Source organism: Phoxinus phoxinus (genome assembly GCF_949152265.1).
Source record: "Phoxinus phoxinus genome assembly, chromosome: 6".
Classification (NCBI taxonomy): domain Eukaryota; kingdom Metazoa; phylum Chordata; class Actinopteri; order Cypriniformes; family Leuciscidae; genus Phoxinus; species Phoxinus phoxinus.
The window spans coordinates 6,610,344-6,636,439 of record NC_136881.1 but is presented as its reverse complement, the minus strand read 5'-3'; the positions used below and the strand labels follow the sequence as shown (position 1 = coordinate 6,636,439).

General features: G+C 38.4%; 1 protein-coding gene and 1 long non-coding RNA gene across 2 annotated transcripts; both read left to right on the top strand.

Moving 5' to 3' along the window:
- Nucleotides 1–230: 230 nt before the first annotated feature.
- LOC306999953 lies at nt 231–3,856 on the top strand. Its single transcript, XR_013797940.1, has 4 exons — nt 231–1,203; nt 1,317–1,454; nt 1,594–1,785; nt 3,251–3,856. It is a non-coding gene; the product is annotated as an uncharacterized lncRNA (long non-coding RNA).
- Nucleotides 3,857–8,514: 4,658 nt separating this feature from the next.
- arglu1b (arginine and glutamate rich 1b) lies at nt 8,515–25,897 on the top strand. The gene is made up of 4 exons (XM_079615093.1): nt 8,515–9,199; nt 11,114–11,339; nt 12,916–12,999; nt 24,021–25,897. Exons 1-4 carry the CDS (start codon nt 8,865–8,867, stop codon nt 24,183–24,185), a joined length of 810 nt encoding a protein of 269 aa, XP_079471219.1. The 5' UTR covers nt 8,515–8,864; the 3' UTR covers nt 24,186–25,897.
- The last annotated feature ends 199 nt before the right edge of the window (nt 25,898–26,096 follow it).

Genomic DNA, 26,096 nt, shown 5'->3' with positions numbered 1-26,096 from the left:
CAACCGTTGGGTTACACACATTGGGTCAATATGTTGGGTTATTTTTCAAAAATATTGGGTTATTTTTAAAATCGTTGGGTAATTTCTAGAAATAACCCGACTGTTGGGTTAAATAGCCATAGCGACGGTTCAAATTTTAACGGTCAAGTGTCAGACAGTCAACACAGAAGCTGCTGCTGCATCCTGATAATGAACTGTAAGTCATATCGTTTTTATTTATATATAACATTAAGTATTGTGTACTGAGATACTTGAATATAATTATTCTAAAACTAAATTTTATATTTTTTAAAAACGAAGTTCCCTTTAGGCCGTTTTAATGATCCCAGGAAAGTGAGATCGGTTGGAAATAAACTTAGCTATCTCCGTTAGCTCGCTAGCTGTAATAAAGTAATTAATTAAAACGTTATACTAGCGAAAACGTTAGTGATGTAACGTTACTACCAGTAAGTTACCTAATATAAACTAAGTAACGTTAGGCTTAAGTTAGTCTGAAATCACTAGCTAGCATTACGCCTGTTTTACTGTATTCGTGATAGCAAAGGTCTTATTAAAGGGACTTTAGTGATGGTCTGTCACAGCTGAAGCAGTGCTCCAGACTGGTAGCGTCCTTTTTTGTATAGGTGTGACTACAATTGTCACTAAATGCGGAACGAAAGAGCTCTATACTCATTAGAACCGTAGTGCGCGGACCATCTATCAGCTCGGCCCAGCGCCGCGAGCTCAGGCATCGGTCACACGACACCACAACAGCGCTGTGAGAAGCGTTTGAATTCGCTCAAATCTCCGAGATGAGAGGAAGATGAAAAAGTGCAGATATTCCCAACAACATTGAAGCTGAAATAATGAGAAACATTGTGCAACAAATAAACGATTAGTGCATGATTAGTTAAAAAAAGTTTATGTTTTCCAATACACAGATTATTACCTTGATTTACAACACAAACTGCAACTATGGTATTTTGGCAGAAAAATATTCATAATGCATGTTAATATGCATGCATGTGCATGTAACAGTATTAATACTGGATAGCTGAAGCATCCAATTATAGTATTATAAGTGTTTTTTTTTCTTATGAAGTTTTGCCTTTTATTTAAATGTGTTTTACTAAATGTGTTATACTTTTGTTTTAGACAAATGGGCTAATTTGTGAAGCAGACTACAACAGTTGATCTTCTGCCATTTAATTGAAACCTTTCAAGGTGAGTAAGCAATTAAAATAAGTGATATATTAAAGGTTTTTTATTAACTTATTTTTAAAGACTAGTTTACTTATCTGAACATATTTATTTTTTTCTGCTTCATTCTAACACAGGAAGGAGTAAATGGAAGTTTTACGCTGCTGGATGGCAATGGTTCTCAACTCTGGTCCTGGACAGTGTACAGTAGTGCACATTTTGGATGTCTTCCTTATCTGGCACCGGTCTTGGTGTCCCTCTAATATAACAAGCTGGTAAGTTGAATAATGATTAGAGAGACCAAATGTGCAGTGCTGGGGCTACTACATATACAGGTACAGTTAATTACTTATGTTTGCTTGTTTTTTCAACTGTCTTCCCTCATTTTAATACAATATGTTTTAATTTCTGTAGAGTCTGAGCTGGCTGATGACTGACAATGATTGAGTGGCAAAAGAAAGCAAGAAGTCCTCACAGCCAAGTCGAGGAGTTCGTGAGACACACACCACCTCAACAAACTGCAGTGCGTGGAATTGATCCTCTGGAACAAAAACTATCGAAGAAATCATTCGAGAACATCCCAGACTTCACTGTTTTCTTGGAATGGTAAGTTTAATGATATATTAAGTATAGCGGGTTTGCGCGTGACGTCACCATCGAGTGACTGCGGTTATACCCACTGAGTGGCAGAATGACTGCCGCAAAAACACCAATAAAATGGGAAAGAGCTTTTCAATTTGTTTGTACAACTAGATAAATCTGAGGTATATTTTTACAGACTGCCGAAAGCTAGTGGGAAGTTCTGATCATTTTACTATGTCTATAATCTATTTAAAATGTTACATGTCAATAGCCAAATTCACCAAACACATTCAATGTTGATCACATTAAGAATAAGAAAAAATTGCAATGCTAGGAAGAGGCCAAATTATGAGAAACAGAAATGATTGATTCATTTATCTGCGTCTTCAGCCAATGCAGTCTGTTAGTTTACCTCACCTCCCAATTTGAGTCGTTCATTCATCCCATGAAATCCTCATAAACTGAGCTTTGCAGTCTGTAGTACCGGATATAGAATTGAATAGTTCACGTTTCGAGTCTATCGACTTCAGGTTCAAATCATTTCTTTCAACACATGACAGCCACATAAACTGAAGCTATGCAGTCGGCACCGGATACAGTGTTGATTAGTTCATCTCTCTGGTTTGAGTCGTTCAGTTTTATGTCACGTAACTGTGTTGTTATTAGACTATATAATATATATATCTTTAGCAAAGGGATTTTGGCATTGCCAACTCTTTAGTACCACATTAATATGGAAAGAACCATCATAACAGAAATTCTTAAATGATCAATTTAAAAAAAATGAAAAAGCTATAATTTGATACCAAAAGCGCAGCATGATACTGTAAAAAAACTGACTACTGGTAAATGCTTGTTTATAAGAAAGTTTGGGAATTATTAACTCATTTATGTGTCCAGCACTGTCACATGACAAAAGAACGAAAGACTCGGATCAGACCCAAAGACTCGAGAGATGAACTAATCATTTCTCTTTCCAGTACAGAACTTAAAGGATGTTGCGCATGTGCGGTCAAAATGAACAAAGAATTTTATCAACCAACGCGAGTGCTTTGTGTAAAAAAATCATAATCGCTGCGTTCACACTCTTGTCGTCTGCTCTCGCATTAACACAACACGTATGCGTTGAGGTGCTCTCGTGAACATGCGTTTGAGTTTAATATTTTGTATACTGTAATGATGTCTTCGCTACCTTACTGGGGCTTAAAAGTGATAGTTGCAAAAATCTCTCAGACTCATCAAAAAGCTCTTTATTATGTTCCGAAGATGAACAAAAGTCTTATAGGTTTGGAACGATATGAGGGCGAGTAATTAATGACAGAATTAAAAATTTTGGGTGAACTAACTCTTTAACACCAGGTGTAATGACTAATTAGAGTGACCATAATTTAATTCAATACAGCACTGCTTTGATGTAACTTTTTCATAATTTAACACTGTTGATGTTGTCACAGTGCATGCCCAACTGAACTTTATTTATTCTTTTAAGGTTGGAACTAACATGGTGCCTATCTGAAGTTCTGAACCGTAAGACAAGCCCGGATCCACATGACTGCTGCTTGGGGACGAAGAGAACTCGCAAGTTTTGATCATATTCAGTGTGGAAGCAGTTGAGCAGAAGACTTTATTTCAACCAATGGATGCGTTTCAAAAATGTTTTACATATATGACATAAACAATTTCAAGACCTCTGCACCCATTTGGTTGTTTTTGTAGCATTCAAACTTTAATATATTCAGAGTAGTTCCTTCAACACATTGCTGCCTCATTAAGAACTTTGATCATCATCATCATCATTAGGTCCTGTAGTCAACATATGTATTTGTAGTTTTATTACTTAAGGTATGTTTACAAGAACACATCTATGCATTCAGTGTACAGAATAAAGTTGTGATTAGGATTTAATGTTATTCATTTGTGTATTCTGTCCATATTTGTATAGGAATTTAATGTATAGTTCTTGTGCTGTATATATATATATTATGTATGTTTTGAATGTGTTTGTACATATTTGCATAGGTTTTTAATTTATTATGCATGATGTACACTTGTATTTTGAATTTATGTACACAATATATTTACATTAAATGCTAGACTCCCCAATATATATAGTGTGTCATTTATAAATATATTTGTTGAAACATATGTATTTTTTTATACAAATAAACAATCTGTATTTGAAAACAATGGATTTTATTGATTAAAATAAGGTCATAAATAAAAAATAAATATTTAACTCAACTGTTGGGTTATTTTAACCCAACTGGTGTTTAACCCAATGCATTGGGTTAAAATAACCCACAGTTGGGAAGGTGCTATACTAACCCACAGTTGGGTTATTCGTTGGGTTATTTTTAACCCAACATTTTTAAGTGAGTGGACAGGTTGAAATATTGTCCGGTCTTGAATAGCTCTGTTGCAATGATAGCTCACGGGATATACTCTACATAAAATAGGCGCTCATAGCGAGAACCTGACAACAACACAATAGGATATAGACAAAAAATATATTTCATATATAAAAACTTATCCACACGCATCTGAAAGCGCAACGAAATTACATTACAGGTGCACAAATCTTCAATGAATTTTAACCAATTTTCATACTAGGTGTGTTTTATGGATTGCTTTAGTTGTGCTTTTCAGAATTGTTTCAGCCAATTAGCTAACAGCATAATTGCCTTGATTAAACTATGAAAAATCCACCGCTGCCTACAAGAATAACTAGACCTTGTCGAGCTAAATAAATCAATGTGAAACGCTGCCAGTCGCATTCACTGTTTCAAGTGAACACTTTCACTAAAAGGGATGTTTTACTTAGGACATGTTTTCCCGCAAAGAAAATGTGATCAGAAACTCTCGGCTTTTCACTTCAAATCAAAGAAAAGACAAAAAAAAAAAACTATGAATAGGTCTAATGATAAAAAAGATAAAACAACTTTTTGTTAATTTGCATGCATAAAAAGGCTGGGGGGCAAATGTCTAAACTTGTCTTTTCAGATGTTGATTATAGGCTAAAATATTTCTAAATAATTCTAAATCTGATCTCGATACGACGAAGTGAGAGTTTCTTGAAGAAGGATGCTTCATATTCTTTTGTTATTCGTTCTGCTTCAATGCATTAACAGGTCTAACATTTGCAAATATTTTACTGTATCGGACATTCAGTTTTGCAAAACAGGTTGCTTTGTCATAAAAATAAAAGGCAAAGTTTCAAGAAGTGCAGTTTAGGCTCCGGTTCACAATATGTAAAACGAATTAAATTTAAGCGGCATTATATGATTTAGTATAAAATCTGCAGCTATAATTAATGTTGCATACGGGGTTTACATGACGTTGCCATATGGTGTAGGTGAAAATACCTTTATTACTTCGATTATTCTAGACTAATTTAAATATTAGATTGGCATGACTTAATCACAAGCGATCTGCATAAAAGTGACGAAGCCTTTTCTATTGTCTAAAGTCCAGAGTTAAATGATGGTTGTTCATTTAAACCATTCATTCAAAATTATTCCTTTTTTTTCTTTCTTTTTTTTTGTGCAATTTCACATGCTAATAATTTCATTTGAATCTAGGCCTATAGTTTACTGTGAAGTATAGGCCCATGTATAAAAACAGAGGTAATTCATTGAACAACGGGCCAGCTGCATGTGAGCCGAAAGGTGTCGTTTTTTTCAAACTGGTTTATATTTTGCAATTACGTGAACGCCTCCCAATGGATGTTCTGTGTAGGGTAGAGTGGTTACAGTCCTTAAGGACTGTGTAATTTTTCCTGTGAAACAAAAGTTAAATGTGTCAAGAATAGTTATCATAGTTTTCAGTGACAAAATGACATAAATTATAAACCAAGTATGAAAAAATGTCCAAGACTAGTTTATTTTTTACCAAGTTTTGCCCTACAGATGCATGGGGTAAAATGCCCCCACTCTGACAAAGGAATTTGATTACATTTACAGCAAAATCAGAGTAGCCTACACGCTTTAGCGTGAATGACAAGCCAAAATAACAGCAAGTTAGATAAATATGTATATTTATTACCATGCTGAAATTCAGCCTATTTGAAAAATGTTGTTAGCTGATTCTAATTGGCTAGCTAAATAGCTAGCTAATGCTAACTTGAGGTAATTTTTTTGTCAATATAATTCCAAATATGTATTTATTCAACCACCTTAGATTATATTTGATGGAAAAAAAGGTGGGAAGCGATGCCCCCTGGGGGCGTTTTACCCCACAGACTAGCCTATAAGTTAGCTATGTTAGAAAAAAATGGTCATTCTCAAAATATAATTATATTTTTCTTAAATAACACGTAACGTTAGGCCTACTCACTGACTACAGGCCTTACTGTTCGCATAGTATAACTGTGATGAAGATGACGACAACAACAACAACAACAACAACAACAACAACAACAACAACAACAACAACAACAACAACTTTAAAATAGGCCTATACCTTTTTTTTTTTTTTTTTTTTTTTTTTTTACTACTAAAAATTAGATCACTTAACGTGAAAACCTTTTCTCTCAGATAGGCTACCCAGCTAGTGTAAGCTTCACAGCAAATACATTACTTCTACATCACTCACATTTTTTTTATCTGGACTCCATCTAGTAAGTTAGCCTTGTTATTTTTGGATAAACAGTAGGGGGATCTGTTCTGTTGAAGAAGGGAAAAAATAGACATGATCAAGGCATTTGAAGCTACCGCTAGTCAATAAGTAGCAGATAAACGAATAAAACAACGGCCAAAGAACAGCAAGTTGTTTGGGCTGCTTATTTAAATTTAAGTAATTTATTTATCTGTTTTTAATAACATGTAGCCTAGCCCATAGCCTATATAATATCATTAATTAAAGAGTGAACCTTTTTAAGTCTTAACCGTCTTAAAACGGTTTACGAGGATTAGCCTAGCTATAAACGGTCCTCTGCGACAAATGTATCGTGCTGAGAGAAGATTGACTGGGACACAAAAAGCAAACAAAAGTTCTCAATTTCCGAACCTTTATGTCCGAGAAGCGTGGTATCGTCCTTCAGGCATTTGGCGAAACTTGGCTGCCATCTTGTGGTCAAAGGAGTAAAGTCCACATGAAGAGTGTTGGCTGGTCCTGGCTGTTGCTGACATTAGCCTATAAAGTGTTATAAAATGAAGTAAATATATATTGTACACACACTCCATACCAACATACAAGAAACAGCAACTAAGGGAAATTAATATTAATATAGCCTGTCTACGCATGTGTAGACCAGTGTAGACTCACCAGACTTACGCATCATTTATTCAATGTTGCGTTTACTCAACATCAAGTTCAATCAAATATATTGACAAATGATGTAAAACACATTTTTATATAAATATAAAACAGTTTCCTTACGACATAATCTCTTAAATGAACATATAGCCTACCACCTTGGAGTATTTACCACACAACATTTGGTTTTGCTCCATCCATGTATCTCTCTCATAGGCTACTTGATTACTGACGTAGTGGCATGGGAGGAGTTAAGTCTCATCTTGCAGTAGCTCTAGTTGACCAGCAGGTGTCCGGGTAGTGTTGTTTTAGCATAGACAGTAGACAGTGTTTTTGACAAAGACCAAGCTCATGTCAGGGAAGATATCATATGAAAATATTTTTTATGTTAAAAGGATAAATTAAAACGGTTTATACTGACTGATCTTCATAAAGGTGATATGATGATAGTTAATGTGTAAGTCCAAGAGAGTATTTTACAATCAAGCTTTGTCAACGTTATACAATGAATGTATAGCCAGCCTATAAGGAAAAGTGCATGTGAGAAGGAAAATAAATAAAAAATTAAAATTATGATTAAAGTTTTAACACAATTCCCTTCAATAGTTCATTTTAGAAATGTCTAAAGCCGGGGACACACTTTAAGAAGAAATATTGGTATGCTTTTTATTTTATTTATTTATTTGATCTCAAAAAGCCTCCATATATGATACTATTTGGAAAATGCCTTTTGACATGAATTTAGTTGGAGTTAGCACCTCATGCATGTAAACTTCCCAAATGCAATTAATATCAATATTCGTGAATGGAGAACCTAATTTGATTGTCATATAGACATGAAAATACGTCTTTTTACTCCAACTAAAAATTTTATAACTTGAAAAGCAAGCAAAGCACTAATCGAAGTGAACAACTAAACCCAGTTATTGGTAGTAGTATTAATATATTAATAATAATGCCTTCTATTATTTTCTTAATGTGTATGATATCTTACAATGCATCTGCATGCTGTTACTTTAGCCTTTTAGGCATTTTACATTTTGGCATTTGAGATTAATTAAATATTCTGCTGTTTTCATTCATAATTGATGATATATATCAGATTGCATCAAGATTGTGAAGGCTAGGTTTCTTATCGATAAAAACAAAGCCTAGCCTTATTATTATGGCTGTATTTTGTGAAACATTTTAGAACACATAGGCTATAATATAACTATGGTGCCTTATAGCCTAATCAACCTGCTGGATATGGTGATATAGGAATACACCTATATCCACTAGTCACTACTGCACCTAAACACAGCCAGTATGAATCCATATTTTTAGTTAATATATAGTTATAATGTTACAAGTAAAAAAAAAATCCATCCATCCATCCAACAACTTTACAAAAAAAAAAAAATAGCCGGGAGTGATGACTCGGTGGTGAATCGGTTCATTGAACGAACCGTCCAAATGATTCTCTAAAATTAAACGGATTTCTTGTTTACGCTCCACGCCAGTTGATGGCAGTAATCGATGTAACCAAGTGCCGATCGTCACAACGTAGGAAAAAAATAAGAAATTGCATTCTGGGATCTGAGAACAGCCATCCTCCATCTTGCTTTTTAACCATACAAGATAAATGGTACCGTGCAGTTAAGCAATCACGTTCTTATTAAACAATTCATTTCCAAATAAGAGTTTCGTCTTCAAGATTATTGTCATGCAGTCGGGACTGATTCCTTAAGTGTGTAATTTGGGGCTTGTTTGAAAGACGACCAGGTGCGTGTACTCCTCTATCCGATGCTTTAGAGGTGTTCAGTGTTCTGGTTACTGCTACTGAACACTCGTCTCTAACGGCGTCTGAAATGGGTCGTTCGCGGAGCCGCAGCTCTTCCCGCTCCAAGCACTCCAAAAATAGTAAGCACAGTAAAAAGCGAAGCCGCTCTCGATCAAGGTCCCGGGACAAAGAGAGAAAGAGACGGTCGAAGTCCCGAGAGTCCAAAAGGAGTCGGAAGAGAGAGTCGCGCTCTCGTTCCAAATCAAACACGGCCGCGGCTCGCCGGGAAAGGGAGAGAGCCGCCACGCCGCCGGAGAGAATCGATATTTTCGGCAGGGCGATAAGTAAGAGGAGTGCTGTAGACGAAAAGCAGAAGAAAGAGGAAGAAGAAAAGAGAGTCGAAATGGAAAGACAGAGGAGAATGTGAGTAACGTTACCCACACTTTCCAAAACGAAACCCGTCATGACAGTCATGCTGTAGAGTAGACATCACCTGAATAATGTGAGCCACACGAAGATACAAAAGTACTGTGAGGTACCATAAAGTGAAGAACGCTGCCATGTTTTTTTTTTTGTAAATGTATCATCGTATTCTGAGAGTAGGCTACCATGCAAATGCACCAATTTCAGTACAATAGTGTTTACGTGGTAGTATTTAAACTGCATGTGGGGTTTTCAGGCCACATTTAAAAGCACCATCAGATACTAAGCTACTACTATCAATGTACTGCCATAAATATTACATTATCTGAATTATATTTACTTTAGTACACCGAGCTTTTGCAATGCAATGCCATGTTAAAACTGAGGTGCATGTAAAAACAATTAGCCTACACACTACCATTGAGCCATGTTCAAAATACAACCGTGATACATTGTATTTTTAGGTATACACCCATCAATCAGCCAGGCTGGTTATTTAAATGAATCTAGACAGAAACTTTGGCCACAATGTCATTGACAAATACAGTTTTTAAATATCTTTTCAAAACTGATATAATGCATATTTTTGAGTCATGAACATTGTGTTTAAACACTGTGTTCAGTTGTTAGATAACATTTCAAAGTGTTTCAAGTAATTTTTTTACTTTTTATTTCAGGCGGTACAACCAAATAGTTGTATAGTCCTGACATGGAAAGTGTACCAACCTACCTGTTCTTGAAATGAGCATTTTTTTTTCTACAAACTAGTCCTAGAAACCTTTTCACTCTGCCACAAGGATCAGTTGGGTTCTTCTGGATGATGCATAATCATATTTACTAGGGGTGTAACGATACCCTCGTGTCAAGATTCGAAACGTATCAGGATTCTGAACTTACAATTAGAAATTATTGCGACACTCCAAGACATGATAAAAGGTATTTTGTATATCATGTATTTTAAAATATATTTAAAATAATGTAGGCCACTTTTTACTGGTAACATCAGACATTGGGCATTATCAGGTCAGGACCCACAAATATTTCCCCATTGCATTATTATGCATTGTATTCAACATTATATCCTATATATATTATATTTATGTTTAATGTAGTACTGACACTAAAACTCTGAAAACTATATATTTTTTCTCATAAAGAGCTTTAAAAACTACCAATATTTATAAAATTTGTTTATATTAAAGGTAACAAACCTAAAATGATGCCATAGTATTTAGTTTTTAATTTACTTATTATTAAGACACCATTTTAAATTGATTTCTTAGTCTGTTCATTTGTTCAGACAGTTGACATTTTGGGGGTTTAAGATGATAAAACATAAAATAATATGCTTTATTTAAATGTAAAAATGTATTCAAACTAAATAAGTTTATAGAATAAAGTTATGCATGTCATGAATTCATCATATTCTTTTAAAAGGAAATACTGCCCTTGTGCACAATAATGTGCATGACATGTAATTGAATACATGCATCAATAAATAGCCTATTGTCTGAATTTGAACTTTGATTTTGTGTCCTATAGGGAAGTGTTAGACAACAATATAATCTTCATTATTACTGTCATAAAACCAATAAGCAGTAGTAACCATAGCTATTAACGTATAAATGAGATGCATAATTATTATATATTATACTTAAAGAAATGTTTCCCCAGTCATTAAATTACCATTCAACATTGATTGCAGTTTACATTTTGGACTTTAACAAGCCTATAGAAGTGGACCACTACTGAAAAGCTGACACTTTGAAGTTGTTGATTTTCCATGCTCAATGGCAGCTAGCATGTGCATTGCATTTAATGTTGTTTGTTTACCTTTCCTGCTTCATTTCATAATTAGCACTAAGTACATTTTCATTTTGTATTACCTACTGACTGCAATCTCTTCTTCCCTAGTCGACAGCAGGAGATCGAGGAGCGGCTCATTGAGGAGGAGACGGCGCGGCGCGTAGAGGAACTTGTGGCCAAACGCGTGGAGGAGGAACTGGAAAAGCGAAAGGATGAGATTGAAAGAGAAGTGCTGCGGCGGGTGGAGGAGGCTAAACGCATCATGGAGAAGCAGTTGCTGGAGGAGCTGGAGAAACAGAGACATGCGGAGCTGGCTGCTCAGAAAGCTCGGGAGGTAACTTGCATGTGAACTGGCAGCACAGAATGTATGTGCTTACGAATGCTGGTTAAATGGGTAGGTTCCTGTAGTTTTGTTGGAATTGGATCTGTTTCACACCACACACACACGAAAGCAACAAATATTTAGGCATTCATATTAACTGCATTAGGAAAAATTTAATATAGTAACTCAGATATCATGTTATTTTCTGTTTGGATCTGCAGTTTATTTGTGATCAGCGACCTGTGTGAAGCCTGATGTTGCTTTCTTTGCACACTGTATGAGTGTGTGGTGTAAAACAGGCCTTAAGGCTCTGATATACTCACAGCGAAGTTCTCTTTCATTTTCCGTTTAGGGGTAAAAAGAAGTTTGAAATACCGTTGCCGTGTTAGCGAACATCCCGACGGCGCCCACACTGCTGAGAGCGACGATTAGATGAATATGTAAATATATGCTGCGCACTATCCATGCAATAGCTAAATAAAGGCACAACAAAAAGGGCAGCTGTGAGAGAACATCTGCAGTTAAGAAAGCATGTGATCTAAGCGACCTGAATATGTTTGCACCAGCTCTGCAATTCTGGACTTATCTATCTATCACTTTATTCAATAGATTGCTTAAAGCAAGCAGCTTTACCGTATCAAACATGAAAAAACGGTGTCGGTGTCGCTTTCAATTAGAAGTACAACTTCAGTTTTTATCTAAAGGAGCTCTCCAATGTTTTTATTTGCAGACATCTGACCTCAATTTTCCACATCAAAGAAGGCGGAGCCTCAGATTACACCTACATATTACATAATTGCCATGGACCAATTTTAGTTTAAAGGCGTTTACCAGCTGAAGTGAAAGTTCGCCTTGGCAAGCTGTTCAAAACTCCAAACGAACTACGTTTTGCTTGATTTAGTTCGAAATTAAGTTCAGTTTGTTCTTCGATTTCGCTTAAAGTATGTCAGGGCCTTTAGCCTAATTCCTCTCAAAATTACGTGCAAGTATTTTTTCTCTCTCTCGAATTGTAGCTCTAATCTCACGCATATCATAGTAGTACTGAGAATGACAGTTCTACCATTTTATTATCTTTAAATTTCATGTTTCACAGTTTTCTTGAACAAAACAGCTCATGCACAACTCCTGCGAGTTCCATGAGCTTTGGTTGCTATTCGCCTGAACTTCACTATCCCTCTCAGTTGTTTATGAATAGAAGTGATGAAAGTTATTCACGCTTCTGTTGGTCCTATACATCATTTAAGCTGACTGCTCCTCAGACGGCACTTCACTGTGTGGCCTTTTTTCTGAGAGTGAGATGTAAGTAGAGAAGTACCAAGAACACAGGTCAGTGGTTTGAAAGAACCTCCCTTGCTGATTGGTGGTACATCTATCAAGCAAAAAAAGTATTCCCAATATGACCCTGACTCCTCTAGGAACTTTATTCGTGAGTGAAGGACAAGTTTACTGTAGGTTTATCCATGTCTGGTGAGCTGAATGTATCTTTATTATCTACTCATTTATGTTTACTCAAGTTTTGCCACTTATTTTTGAGAATATTTATGATTTCTGCCACTACAACTCACATTAAAGCGGTTTGACTTTGCAGGAGGAAGAGAAGTCAAAGCGTGAAGAACTGGAGAAAATTCTGGTGGAGAACAATCGCAAGATAGCAGATGCTCAAGCTAAACTGGTACGTGTGGTTTTGTCATGTTTCGTTTCATATAAAAGTTGAATTGCATAGTTTTAAACAATTCATTGAAAATTTTAGGGTTTTTATTTATTTAAAGAAATGATTAAGTTTTATCCAGCATGGATGCATTCAATTGATTAAAAGTGATTAATAAAAACTGTTGAAAATCAATCAGTTTGCGGTTGCCAGTGGGGGACTAGTTCACCACAGATGTCCGGTTAGAGACATGAAGAAGCAGCATGAAAGTTCTTTGTAGCTTTATTTTCTCCACAATAATCCCATACAGCTTCAAGCAAGGTTTAGCACGTAAGTGCAAATGATTACATGTGTAGTTCCAGGAGTATGTGTGGTCTAAACAAAACATACAAGATAATAATCAATATAACAGAAACACAATTCAATAACAAGATAAATACATACAATATGATGTAGCAGAAATGCTTCCATGAACCATTAGCAACATCATGTGAATACGTGAACACAAATCAAATCACTACTTCTGTGTGAAGTATCCTTAAACAAGGAATATATAAACAAACACAATCAAACAGTTAACATAAGTTAAATACATAAACCAACTTACTTTCTTAACATATACGCACACATCAAATGGCAAGAAAGCATCAAGTCCGTTTGCTACATTCACTCTATGCAGAGCCATTTAATATCAAGGCTAATCAATGCCACCTGCTGGAGATGGGCGGAGCCTAGTGTCTTTCCATTGCTGCTTTGACAGCGTGCTCTGACATTGGCTGATTGCTAGAACAAGTCTCACAGACACAAATCCAAATACATTTACAATGGGCCTTTTTAACAGCCGCCCCCAGATTTCTAAAGAATAAAGAAATCTGCCCATTATAAAAAGGTCAAAGTCCAATTTTAGTCTGGAATCCCAGGCAGCTGTATAACCTTAGCCACAGGTCGCACATAAAACTTGTCCTTAATTCTCACTTCAACAGTCCTGACTTTACCATCCACCCCAGGGAATACTTGCGAGATCTGACCAGTGGGCCACAAGGCCCTGGGAAATTGAGGGTCCACAATCATAACTGTAGTTCCAACCTTGATTTCAGGTGACTCTCGCTGCCACTTGCTACGAGTCTGAAGACCAGGCAAATAGAACTTGATAAACCGCTTCCAAAAGTGATCTGCTAGGACTTGGCTGTGACGCCAACGACGTCGACTCAATAGTTCACTTTGAGGGTATATCACTTGAGGAAGGGACGAATCAGGTCGACCCATAAGCAATGAATTAGGAGTAATAGGAATTGGATCAAAGGCATTAGAGGAGGTATACCCAAGGGGTTTAGAATTTAAGATCCCTTCGATCTCAACGAGTGTAGTGAGAAGAGTTTCCTCGGGTATAGGCTGAGTTCCCAGAGTGACTTGTAGAGCTTGTTTCAGGGAACGAATCTCCCGTTCCCAACATCCACCAAAATGTGGGGCATGAGGTGGGTTGAAACGGAAGATAATCTGCTGACCGGCAAGCTGTTCCTTAAGCTCGGGAACTAGTTCGTCAAATGCCTGTTGTAACTCCCTTTCCCCTCCTTTAAAATTCGTACCTTGATCACATAAAACTTCCAGAGATTTCCCACGTCGGGATACAAATCGCCTGAGGGCCATAAGGAAGGAGTCAGTATCAAGTCTTGGAAGGAGGTCGATGTACACCGCACGAGTCGTCATGCACTTGAACAGAACACCCCAGCGCTTCTCATTTCTGCGTCCAATTTTAACTAAATATGGCCCGAAACAGTCAATACCAGTAGAATGAAAGGCGGGTTTGAAGAGACGTAGTCTGGCTGGAGGAAGATCTGCCATTCTGGGTATCTGTGGGTTTTTACGAAACTTCTGACACACTAGACAATCTTTGCGCTGGTAACGTCGGATTGCTTCCCTACCCCGAAGGATCCAGTATTTTCTGCGCATTTCTGCCAGTACTCTCTCAGGTCCTGGGTGAAGCAGCTTGGTATCATAGTCCTTAATGAGAAGGGTAGTGACAGGATGATGGGAATCAAGCACAATAGGATGCATCAACCCAGGCTCAATCTCTTCACAGCGGCGAAGACGACCTCCTACCCTAAGGAGGTGACTTACACAGTCAAGATCAGGAGCCAGGCTAAGAAGCCGGCTGTTGCTATTCAGTTGTTTCCCTGCTGTAAGTTGTGCCATATCAGAGGGAAAACTTTCCCATTGGGCTTGCTGAAGGATAGCTATCTCCGCTTGTTGAAAGTCTTCAGCAGATAGATTCGTCCCATTTTTCTTGAGAGATTCTGTAGTGGCTGTCAGTAATTCTTGAAAAGTCAGAAATTTACTTGGATCGGGCATGGACAAACAATGTGCAGTATTAGTCAGACCACAGAATGTGGAGTTTCTTAGTTCTTCACTGTCAACAAGAGAGGATGGGGGTGTAACCGGCCACTGATCAGATGAGAGACTAAGGAATGGGGGCCCTGTATTCCAACGACTTTGTGGCCCTAGTTCTGCCAGCCTTTTCCCTCGGGTGATATCATCTGCCGGGTTCCTATCCGAAGGCACATAGCGCCATTCACAGTGGCTGGTAAGGTCCTGAATCTCTGTCACCCTTGTACCAACGAAAACCTTGAATCGACAGGATTCGGATCTAATCCAGGTCAAAACCGTGGTGGCATCAGTCCAAATGAAAACTTGTCGAATAGGCAAAGTCAATTCCTTCTGAAGAGTCTTGGCCACTTGCGCACCTGTCAGGGCCGCACATAGTTCTAGACGAGGGATTGACAGCCGTTTCTTTGGAGCCACTCTGGATCTGGCCACTATGAATGTGATCTCCACTTCTCCCTGCTGGTCTTCTGTTCGAAGATATGCGACCGACCCATAAGCTGACTCAGACGCGTCACAGAAGATATGGATATCTCGCTGGCTGGAAAGATCATCCTTTGGTGCAGTACAGTAGCATCTGGGTAGGACTATCTTTTGCAAGTCACTGAGTTCCTCTGTCCATCTGTTCCATGCATTCACCAAATCTTCAGGTAACTTGGGATCATCCCAATCTCTTCTTTTATCCCATAATCGCTGCACAATCATCTTGGCACGTGTGGTGTACGGGATGATGTAGCCAAGAGGATCATATTGACTGGTGAGCACTTTATATATATTGCGCATAGTAACTTCCTGGCATTTTACAGCACAGAGTTTATAAGACAAAGTATCATTCTGACAGTTCCACTTCAATCCAAGCACCGATTCACAGTTTGAGGCATTACCCTTGGCAATCAATTGCTCAGCACTGCCCGATCTGGATGCCGCTGGTAAGTGACTGATGGTGGAAGGCGCATTACTGGCCCATTGCCTGAGTTCGAATCCTCCATCTGCTAAGTTACTCTGCAACTGGTCTACCATGAGCCTTGCTTCATCTACAGAAGGCAGACTTTGCAGGTAATTGTCAACATAAAATGCCTTCAGTACAGCATCCTGTAACTTTCCACCTGACTGACAACTTTCCAAGATATGCTTCTGTAAGGCAAAGACGGCGCAACATGGGCTACTAGTGGTCCCAAAGGGGAGAACTTGCCATTCATAGACTCTGGGCTGCACTTCTCTTTCTTGCTCTCTCCATAAGAAACGGAGAAGGGGTCGATCTTCAGCAAGGAGTCTTATCTGGTGGAACATTCCTTTAATGTCGCTACTGATGGCGATAGAATGTTCTCTAAATCTTAGTAGCACCGCCAGTAAGGAGGAAGTCAGTGTAGGTCCTGGATGCAACAGTTCATTGAGGTTGTTTCCTTGAAACCTGAATGAACAGTTGAAGACCACTCGATGTTTCCCGTTATGTTCAACCATATGGTGTGGGATATACCAACTTACTGGAGTGTCTTCTGCTCCTGACTGTAGTTCAACAATGTAACCTGCCTCCTCCAGTCGTTTAATCTCAGCCCGGTAGATAGCTGCTTGCTCCGGAGACTTACCGAGACGACGCTCTAGGCTTCTTAGATGAGGCATTACTGCTGTCTTAGGTGCATGAAGTGAGGGCATATTTTGAACTCTGAGCAGTGGGGTAGCATATCGCTGAATCCCATCGACTTTAACTCTGACAGTTTTTTGCTCCAGTAGTTTTAATGACTGCTGGTCTTGTACTGATCTAGTACTCATCTTCTCATCCCTCCAAGGAAGGACATCCATCTGCCAGAGTCGTTCAACTTGTTCATGCAGAGTAACAGAAGGTGACAAACTTGTGAACAGACATTGTTGCTCTGTGAGGCGATGATGTAGAGCCTGAACTGGTCCTTGCAAAGTCCACCCCAGGAGAGTTCTAATCACTGCTGGTCCTCCTGGTGGGCCCAAACGAACTGGTTCTACTGGAGTAATTAGATGAGGGTAGTCCGATCCAATGAGCAAAACTGGATGACCAGCTTTAATCTCTTGGAGGGGCAGTCCTTTAAGGTGACGGTACCTTTTCCGTAAAGCCTTAACAGGATGACAGTGCACTCCCAGCCCCAGCTCTGGCGCAGTGAAAGCTCCGCTAATTGGATATACCTTGTCTGGCTGACAGGCTGGTGAAAGGTTGAAGGATACAGCCGCCCCATGCAGGACCTTTAACTCTTGTCTGACTGTGCGCAGGGGTAAGTCCTCCGGCTTACCTCTCAATTTCAGCTGGCTAGCTGCAGTGTGTAGTAGAATGCTCCTTTCGGAGCCATCATCAAGAATGGCGTAAGCTTTCATGGATCGATCTCCATTTCTCAGAATGACTTTACATATTTTCAACAGTACCTTCCGACTTCCTGGGGGCTTGTCAATGAATAACACATCCTTGGCGGCCTCACCCCTGATAGGGTTAGCAGATGGGTCCTCTCCATCTATGGTTTTCTCCCTACCCCGTGCATTAACTTCATGAAGAACAAGTAAGTGACGCCCATTACATGCTTTACAGCGCATCTTAAGATTACACTCTGCTGATCTATGGCCCCGTCCACAGCGCCAACATCTTTTGTTGCCCTTAATCCAATTTTGCCTCTGAAATTTGGAGAGTTGAGAGAAATTGTCGCAGTTATTCAAAGAGTGTTTGTTATTATCACAGTAAGGGCAATAAGGGTTTGCCAGGGTGGTCTTAACTGTGACAAATGATGGAGGTGCTGAAGCGTATTTCTCAGTGCCGAGCAGAACTTCTGTCCCTTTGTGGAATGATTTTACCTTCCTTGGTGGTTCCCAAGATGACTTGAATGAGTACCCTCTACCAGAGTGGCTTGCATATCTTGTGGAATCTTCTTGCACTTGGATTTCATATTCTAACCAGTCTGAGAAGTCAAGGAGGGTAGGAATCTTTATACCTAATGGATAGATGAATCTTCTGAAACTGCTCTGCAGATCATGTGGCAATTTAGTCAGAAGTCTGGACACATGAGATCCACATTTCAATTCTACTTTTCCAGGCTTACCTAATTGTCGCAACATTCCCACCAAGGATCTCACCCTCAGAGCATACATTCGGAAGGTTTTGCTATCTCCAGTGTTGATGCTTGGTCCCTCCATCAATTCCACTATGCGCTGCAACGCCATCTGATGTGGCTGGCCATACTGCTTATTGAGGGCACCCATGGTTTTGGAGTAAGGATGTCTTGAACTGCTGTAAGATTCAGCAATTAGCTGAGCTTCTTCAAGCTTGAGATGTTCTAGCAGAATATGGAATTTGAAGCGCTCTGTGGAATCGATTGGCAGAATGTTTTCCAAAGCAATCTTAAGCCGTGCAAACTCTCTAGGGTTTGGATTAATCAGGTCAGGAATGGTAGGAGTAGGTCCACGATATACTCTTTCAACCGATGAACTTGGAGAGTGGTGATGACTTCTACCCCTTGATGATAGCTCGTACCGTGGCCTGAACGAAGCTTGTGGAGAGGGAGATCGGACATGACTTGTTCGAACCATGTTGACTTCAGGTCTTCCATCTTGACCTCTATTAATCTGTCTGTCAACTGGTGGGCTGGTGTTAGCCTTTTGGTGCCTGGATGAGCGCAGGTGTAGGTTTCTCATGCCATCATCAACAGAAGAGGAATAGCTTTCTTGACTGCTTGAATCCTCTGAGCTTTCCGAACTTTCCGTTGTTCTACTATATTGCAATGCTTCATGAGATGCCTGGGCATGTGATACCTGCTCAATTCCTCTTGGCCTTCGTGGGGCTGGTACTGGGTTAGGGCGGTCTCGGGTCTTTGACCGACCAGATACAGGAAGTGGAGATAATATCTCAGGAAGTTGTGACTGCTGATTTTTCCAACTTAGCAATTGTTTCACCTCATCTCCTAATTGAGACATCTGTGACGTAAACTTTCTGTTGGCCTGCTTAAGATCATCTCTCTCATCATTCAGCTGCTGAACCGTGGCAATCAGGTCTCGGTGGAGTTTCCTTAAATCAGCATTTTCCTCCCGCAGGGCATCCATTTGCTGGTCCCACTGATCCGTTACATACCACTGTTGCGGAAGATGATAATCACTTTGATGTGCTGTTGCCTGTGGGGTGTCCATCCTGACATCCTCGTCGACAGAGGCAGCACAAGAAGATTTATGAGAATAGTTAGGTGGTGATAAGGATCTATGTAGGTTATACCCAGTCAAATCATAATCCTGCAAACGTGCTGGGAAAGATGACTGTCTTCTGGGCCGCACAACAGGGACTTCAGCTGAAATCTGCTTCTCCATAACTGTGGGAAACTCTGGCTCCGGCTCGAAGGACCATAATAAAAACTGTTGAAAATCAATCAGTTTGCGGTTGCCAGTGGGGGACTAGTTCACCACAGATGTCCGGTTAGAGACATGAAGAAGCAGCATGAAAGTTCTTTGTAGCTTTATTTTCTCCACAATAATCCCATACAGCTTCAAGCAAGGTTTAGCACGTAAGTGCAAATGATTACATGTGTAGTTCCAGGAGTATGTGTGGTCTAAACAAAACATACAAGATAATAATCAATATAACAGAAACACAATTCAATAACAAGATAAATACATACAATATGATGTAGCAGAAATGCTTCCATGAACCATTAGCAACATCATGTGAATACGTGAACACAAATCAAATCACTACTTCTGTGTGAAGTATCCTTAAACAAGGAATATATAAACAAACACAATCAAACAGTTAACATAAGTTAAATACATAAACCAACTTACTTTCTTAACATATACGCACACATCAAATGGCAAGAAAGCATCAAGTCCGTTTGCTACATTCACTCTATGCAGAGCCATTTAATATCAAGGCTAATCAATGCCACCTGCTGGAGATGGGCGGAGCCTAGTGTCTTTCCATTGCTGCTTTGACAGCGTGCTCTGACATTGGCTGATTGCTAGAACAAGTCTCACAGACACAAATCCAAATACATTTACAATGGGCCTTTTTAACAGTGATAGTAAAAACTGCAGTATTGCAAAACATTAGAATTCAAATAAATGCTGCTCTTTTAAACTTCTGGTCATCAAAGAATCTGGGGAAAAAATATCACCATTTCCACAGAGATATTGTGGAGCAGCACAACTGTTTTCAACATTGTTAATAATTAGAAATGTTTCACACCAAATCAGCATATTAGAATGATTTCTGAAGAATCATGTGACACTGAAGACTAGTGATGCTGCTGAAAATCCAGCTCACATAAATCATTTTTTAAAATATATGAAAATAGAAAACATTTATTTTACATTGTAAAATATCCCACAATATTTTTTATCAAATAAATGCAGCTTTGGTGAGATTAAGATAATTTAAAAACAATCTTACCGATCCCAAACTTTTGAGAAGTAGTGTATGTGATCGAAATTAAGGGCAGAGCCATTTAGTTTGATGTTTAAGTGCCCCTATTATTCTATTTTAAAGTTTCCTAATGTTGTTTTTGAGTCTCCTACAACAGGTTTACATGCATCAAAGGTCAAACAACGGTTTCATTTTCTCATAATATATATTTGCACATCACCACATTTTCAATGATTCTCAAACGACTCGCCAAATGAATCAATCTCTCTAAATCCCTCCTTTCCACAAGCTACTCTTCTCTGATTGGCCAGACGGCTCAGTCTGTTGTGATTGGTTTACCGTGTACAGCGTGCGTGTCGAAAACAAAAACGCCCATTGCCACAACAACGTCATCGATTTGACCATTTCAATCCAAGCACGAGCATTACGTTTCTCAGCGATACGCTACTTAGTATGAGGTACATATGAGACGTTGCAATTCCTCACCATCAGCATTAACAAGTACATTTACCTGTACACATTTATATATAGTATTTTTCTAATATATTGCGGTGAACACGTGGAAACTGTATCAACAACAGTGCATGTATGCAATGTATACATTAGCCGAGCTCTAGCGTGAATGACTGATGTAACAAAAGTTGGTAAAACAAATCTTTCTCAATGCTTAATCTTTCCTCAAAGTATTGAGAACGACAGACGATCTGCATTAATAGACAGAGTTTTATGTAATAGTGTCCCACAGCTGATTAGCAGAAATATTTCAGTAAGACAGTGATAATGTGAGTTTGCCAGTTAGCAGGAGACTTACACAATATAAAACTCAAAACTAGTATTTTGAACACCGTCTTTCAAGAGCAAGCGGTTTGCGAATCCTGTATTAAACTCCCAGATTTGAGAAGCAGTCGTCAGTAAAATAAAGTTAACAGGAAAAGTTTAGGATTATACTGCTGTAGTTTCATGGTAAAGATGAATTTTAACCACTGATTCGTCACATGCTCGTCCTTGGGCAGTGAAAAAAAAACTGTCTTTACCGTCACATTGCACAGCATCTTCTCGACATGATGCTGTCCAGTGTCCACAGGAATCAGCTGCCGGTTTGAGGTTCAAGTTTTCGCTGGTGTCTGCGCGCGCAATAAGTGGGCGGGCTAATGTTTCGTCTTGACGTCACAATGAAACAGTTTAGGACTCGTTTGAAAAACGATTCATTTCATTGACTCAGTCGACTCTTACTTTTGATAGACAGTAACTTTATATACGGTGCACTTTCAGATTTAAAACTTTGCAGGATGTTTTCATTCACTTAGAGCTATGTTCCATAATAGGGGCACTTTAACAATCAAACCTTTATGCTTGCTGCACAAACTTGGGTCATTGTTCAGAATTTTCAATAAACGCTGTTCTTTGTGTCAAGCACCTTGAATTCTTTCTAACTAGCACTCTATTGGCCTTGCTGTCTTCTCATAGAACGAATGTCCCCTGCTCTGTGGCCATGTGGAACATTAATGTTGCATAAGCACTACTTGACATGTGGAGTTTGTGGAGTTCTCTTTCTCAACAGAGCAGCCTTTTAGAAAAAGGAGATCCGTTTAGTTTTAGTCCTGATGAATTTAGGTACAAAACAGAGCTTATATAAAGGATCGTCTCAGTTACAAGCCATAAAGGTTAAGAGCAACACTTAAAAGTGAACTGACAAATGTGGTCTTGCAGCTGTCCCTTTCAAACAGTTTTCACAAAATTTGGTTTGTCATAAACAACTACATATTTGCAAATGATATAATCAAAGAAGTTAAACAGACTATTGGTAAAGCATTTTTTTTTACATTATATAGAACGTCACAGAGCACAGAACGATTGCTTGAAGCTTTAATTAAAGCGTGGGACTAGTAATTATGAATGCATTTTGCATGAATAGTCTAGTCTTGAATGTTTTTAGTTTTTTATACATCTTTATTTTTTTAACAAATATAACTGCAAAAAGTAAATATTGCATGGACCATAAACCAAGATAGTCACGATTCCAAGATATGGCGATGCTGTTGACGGTTAGGTACCAGCCAATATTAAATTTGCATTAGGGCTGTCAGGATATCAGATTTTTCACTAAACGATTATCATGGCCAAAATAATTCACAATTACGATATATATAAAAATCTTGAAAAAAATTAATGCTATCAGTCAAATTCATCTTTATTTTTTTGAAGAATCAAACCATTGCATACAAAAGGAACAATTACACTTAATGGCAACCAGTGTGAAATAACTTCCTTCTACGAACTGATGTTGCTTATTACAGAACGAGGCAGAAATTATATTATTGTATAGTATTCTTTCTACAGTGATAAAGGGTATGTCGATTGGCATTACATTTTAAATATACATGATCCTGATGAAAATACCCGAGATGGCTTGAAGAACACAGATAAACCATATACTGTTGCAATGTGTGTTAAATCTGTTTAATCTGCCATAATGTCTCTGTCTGTGTTTTATTCCGCTACAGCGTGTGGTATCTGTATGTCTTTATCCATATTATGGTTTTATTATTCCTATGAGTCTCACTTGTGGACTTTCTGTTTCTGTGCGATTGCTACCTCCGGCATCGAGTATGAATGAAACATAAATTACACGTGAAGAGTTTAGTGCACCACAATGCTCACATCGTCCTTAAAAATGGGTAAAAATAGAAAAAAAAATACTGCTCTCTAAAGATATTTGAAGTAAACATACGATAATCCATCCGTTTTTATCTGAATAAGCACACATTTGGACTAAAGGCAGGTTAATGCAACATTTCCCATTTCAGGACTAGCAAAATAATTGCAACTTACTGTTTGTACAGTGGCCAAATCTGCAAGATAACAGAGGTGGAGGTGGGTGAACTAGTTTGTTTTATTGCCCACCTTTTGTGCTCAGTGTTGATCGACAAGCCCTGCAGACTGCGGTGATTGAGTCATTTTGGAGTGTGTGTAGAGTGTCTGTCATATCTGACGACATGCTTTTGCATGAAAGTAGCACACTGTGTCTACTTGTGTTTTATGTTTTATGACAGTTGGCACCCAGTGCAATACCGCCACCTACTGTACGTTGGGATGTCAAACAGATACTGGTGCTGAATTATTTATGCGTCATATCATGTGTTCTATTAATTTGAAATATTATGGTTATCGCCAACACTGGTATATTGCATCATCACTAATTAACAAGATATCAATATTACATTTTTTAATTGCCATTATCGTCAATACCAGTATATTTTGCTTGTTAATATTTATCTCCTTATAAACACCTTTTTCTGTCCTGCAGGCAGAGGAACAACTACGAATAGTTGAAGAGCAGAGAAAAATACACGAGGAGCGTATGAAGCTGGAACAAGAGCGACAGAAACAGCAGAAAGAAGAACAGAAGATCATTTTGGGGAAAGGGAAGTCGAGGCCTAAACTGTCTTTCTCTTTCAAGGCCACTGAGTGATGAAAACAATGTGTCCTCCAGACTTTCTCCAGACCACTTCTCCGTGTGAGGCGTTTGTGCTGCAGCACAAGTTCTTCTTCATAGGTCTTGTGTGGTGTGTTTCAAAGAACAACGGGAACAATCAGTTTGTCAGATTTCCTTACGCCCCCCCTCGGTTTACCTGTCTGTTTTGTATTACTGACTCCTTGTAAAGATAACCTCCACTTGTCCTCCATGTAGTATCTGCAAACACATTTGGTGCATTGCACGGGTAGGGTAAAAATGGACCGGCCTGACCTGCTCTCTTATCCCAAATGCACGTTATGGTTTCCGGTGTCACTAATTCAAGACCTCAACAGATTTTCCTGGCTGATTCGATTGAAGTATTTTTATTTTTTTTAATAGTTTATTCATAGTATAAAGTAATTAGAAAGAAAGATTGGCTGGGAAATTGCTTGAACTGGAACTCCATCCCTCTATTTTGAATGGCACAGACCACTATGATTTAAATGGTAACCAGTCCAACCAAGAAGCATCATAAAACAAGAGTAACCTCCTTTTATCATTTTTACTTACACATTAATAATTGTACATTCAAGAGGTAAGGTGATGCTGTAATAAAGGGTACCTGGTCGTTGCATGTCATTGAGCTTCTTATATGTTAGTTATGAGATGCTTTTAGAGGTGATTGAGTGAAAGGTTGCTGATTGGCCGGAATTTGTGTTTGTGGTCTGGTTAAATATTTGACCCAGTTATCAAGGATATGTCAAGAAACTCCAATAAATCCATTAATGTGTCGTGTTTCTGATATCTATTTGCATATTTGTATTAACTTGTGTAGTTAATCAGGATTAGATTAAACACAACTATACATAAAACCTAAATAGTAATCTAAAATCAAATATGATTAAAGAAAATTATTGTGTCATTTACTCCAGTTGTTCCAAACATGAGTTTCTTTCTTCTGCTGAACACACACACAAGGATATTTTAAATATGGGTAACCAAACATTTGTTCTGCCCCATTGACACATGGAAGTCAATCAACTTTTAGGTTACCCGTATTCTTCAACGTCTCTTTTGTGTTTAGCAGAAGAAACAAATTCGTTCATAGATTGAGTAAATAATGACACAATTTTATTTTTTGGTTCAACTATCCCTTTAATATTCCCTTAATTACTTAATGTCTGCCATCGAGAGAGAGAAAAATAGCATTCGAGATATCAAAGAATCTGGAAGACATGGGATCAACAAGACTAAGTGGGTTAACATTTTGACGTTAGGATGTGAACACATCACCAAATGCTATCAAATCCGCAGCCTAATTAATAGTTTGTTTGACACCTCTGTTATTTCGGCACAAGCCCAACGCGCAAATACACACTTGATTCATGCTCGAACGCAGACCAGACGATGGAAGTGCCAACGCATCACACTTTAACACCGCTCGACATCCAATTATCTCTTAACTGTTAGTTTTTCCTTTTGATTATTGACCAAACACGCAAAGGACAATAAACAAAAGTTGCCCGAACCATCGAACAAATGTTTTGATTTATCTCAGGCATCTAATAATTAAGATAAAATGTGCGTAATTTAGCTTAGGGAAGGCTGCTTTTAAAAAAAAAAAAACGGATGACGAAATTTGTAAGACTTTTTGAGGTTTACGTGACTAGGCTAAGCGGGTTAAGATCGTGGGAATTGCCTTTAGTTACAAGCTTCCATCGCGGTTTAAATTAAAAGAAAAAGAAGAATCATTCCATTTCGAATGCGACGCCACATTAGTGCGTTTAGGCCTACATTATTATAGTGTAGCCTATTTTGCATTCTGCATCTTGTTTGTGTGTAGGTATGCCTAGGCTACACACACACACACACATGTTAAACGTAAAACATATTTCTTCTATGTAAATAGCCTATATAATAAAGTGT

Coding starts and splice junctions, on each gene's coding strand:
- arglu1b (XM_079615093.1), top strand. CDS start 8,865: ATGGGTCGTTCGCGGAGCCGCAGCTCTTCCCGCTCCAAGCACTCCAAA. Junction 9,200..11,113: donor ATGGAAAGACAGAGGAGAAT/GTGAGTAACGTT, acceptor CTTCTTCCCTAG/TCGACAGCAGGAGATCGAGG. Junction 11,340..12,915: donor CTGCTCAGAAAGCTCGGGAG/GTAACTTGCATG, acceptor TTGACTTTGCAG/GAGGAAGAGAAGTCAAAGCG.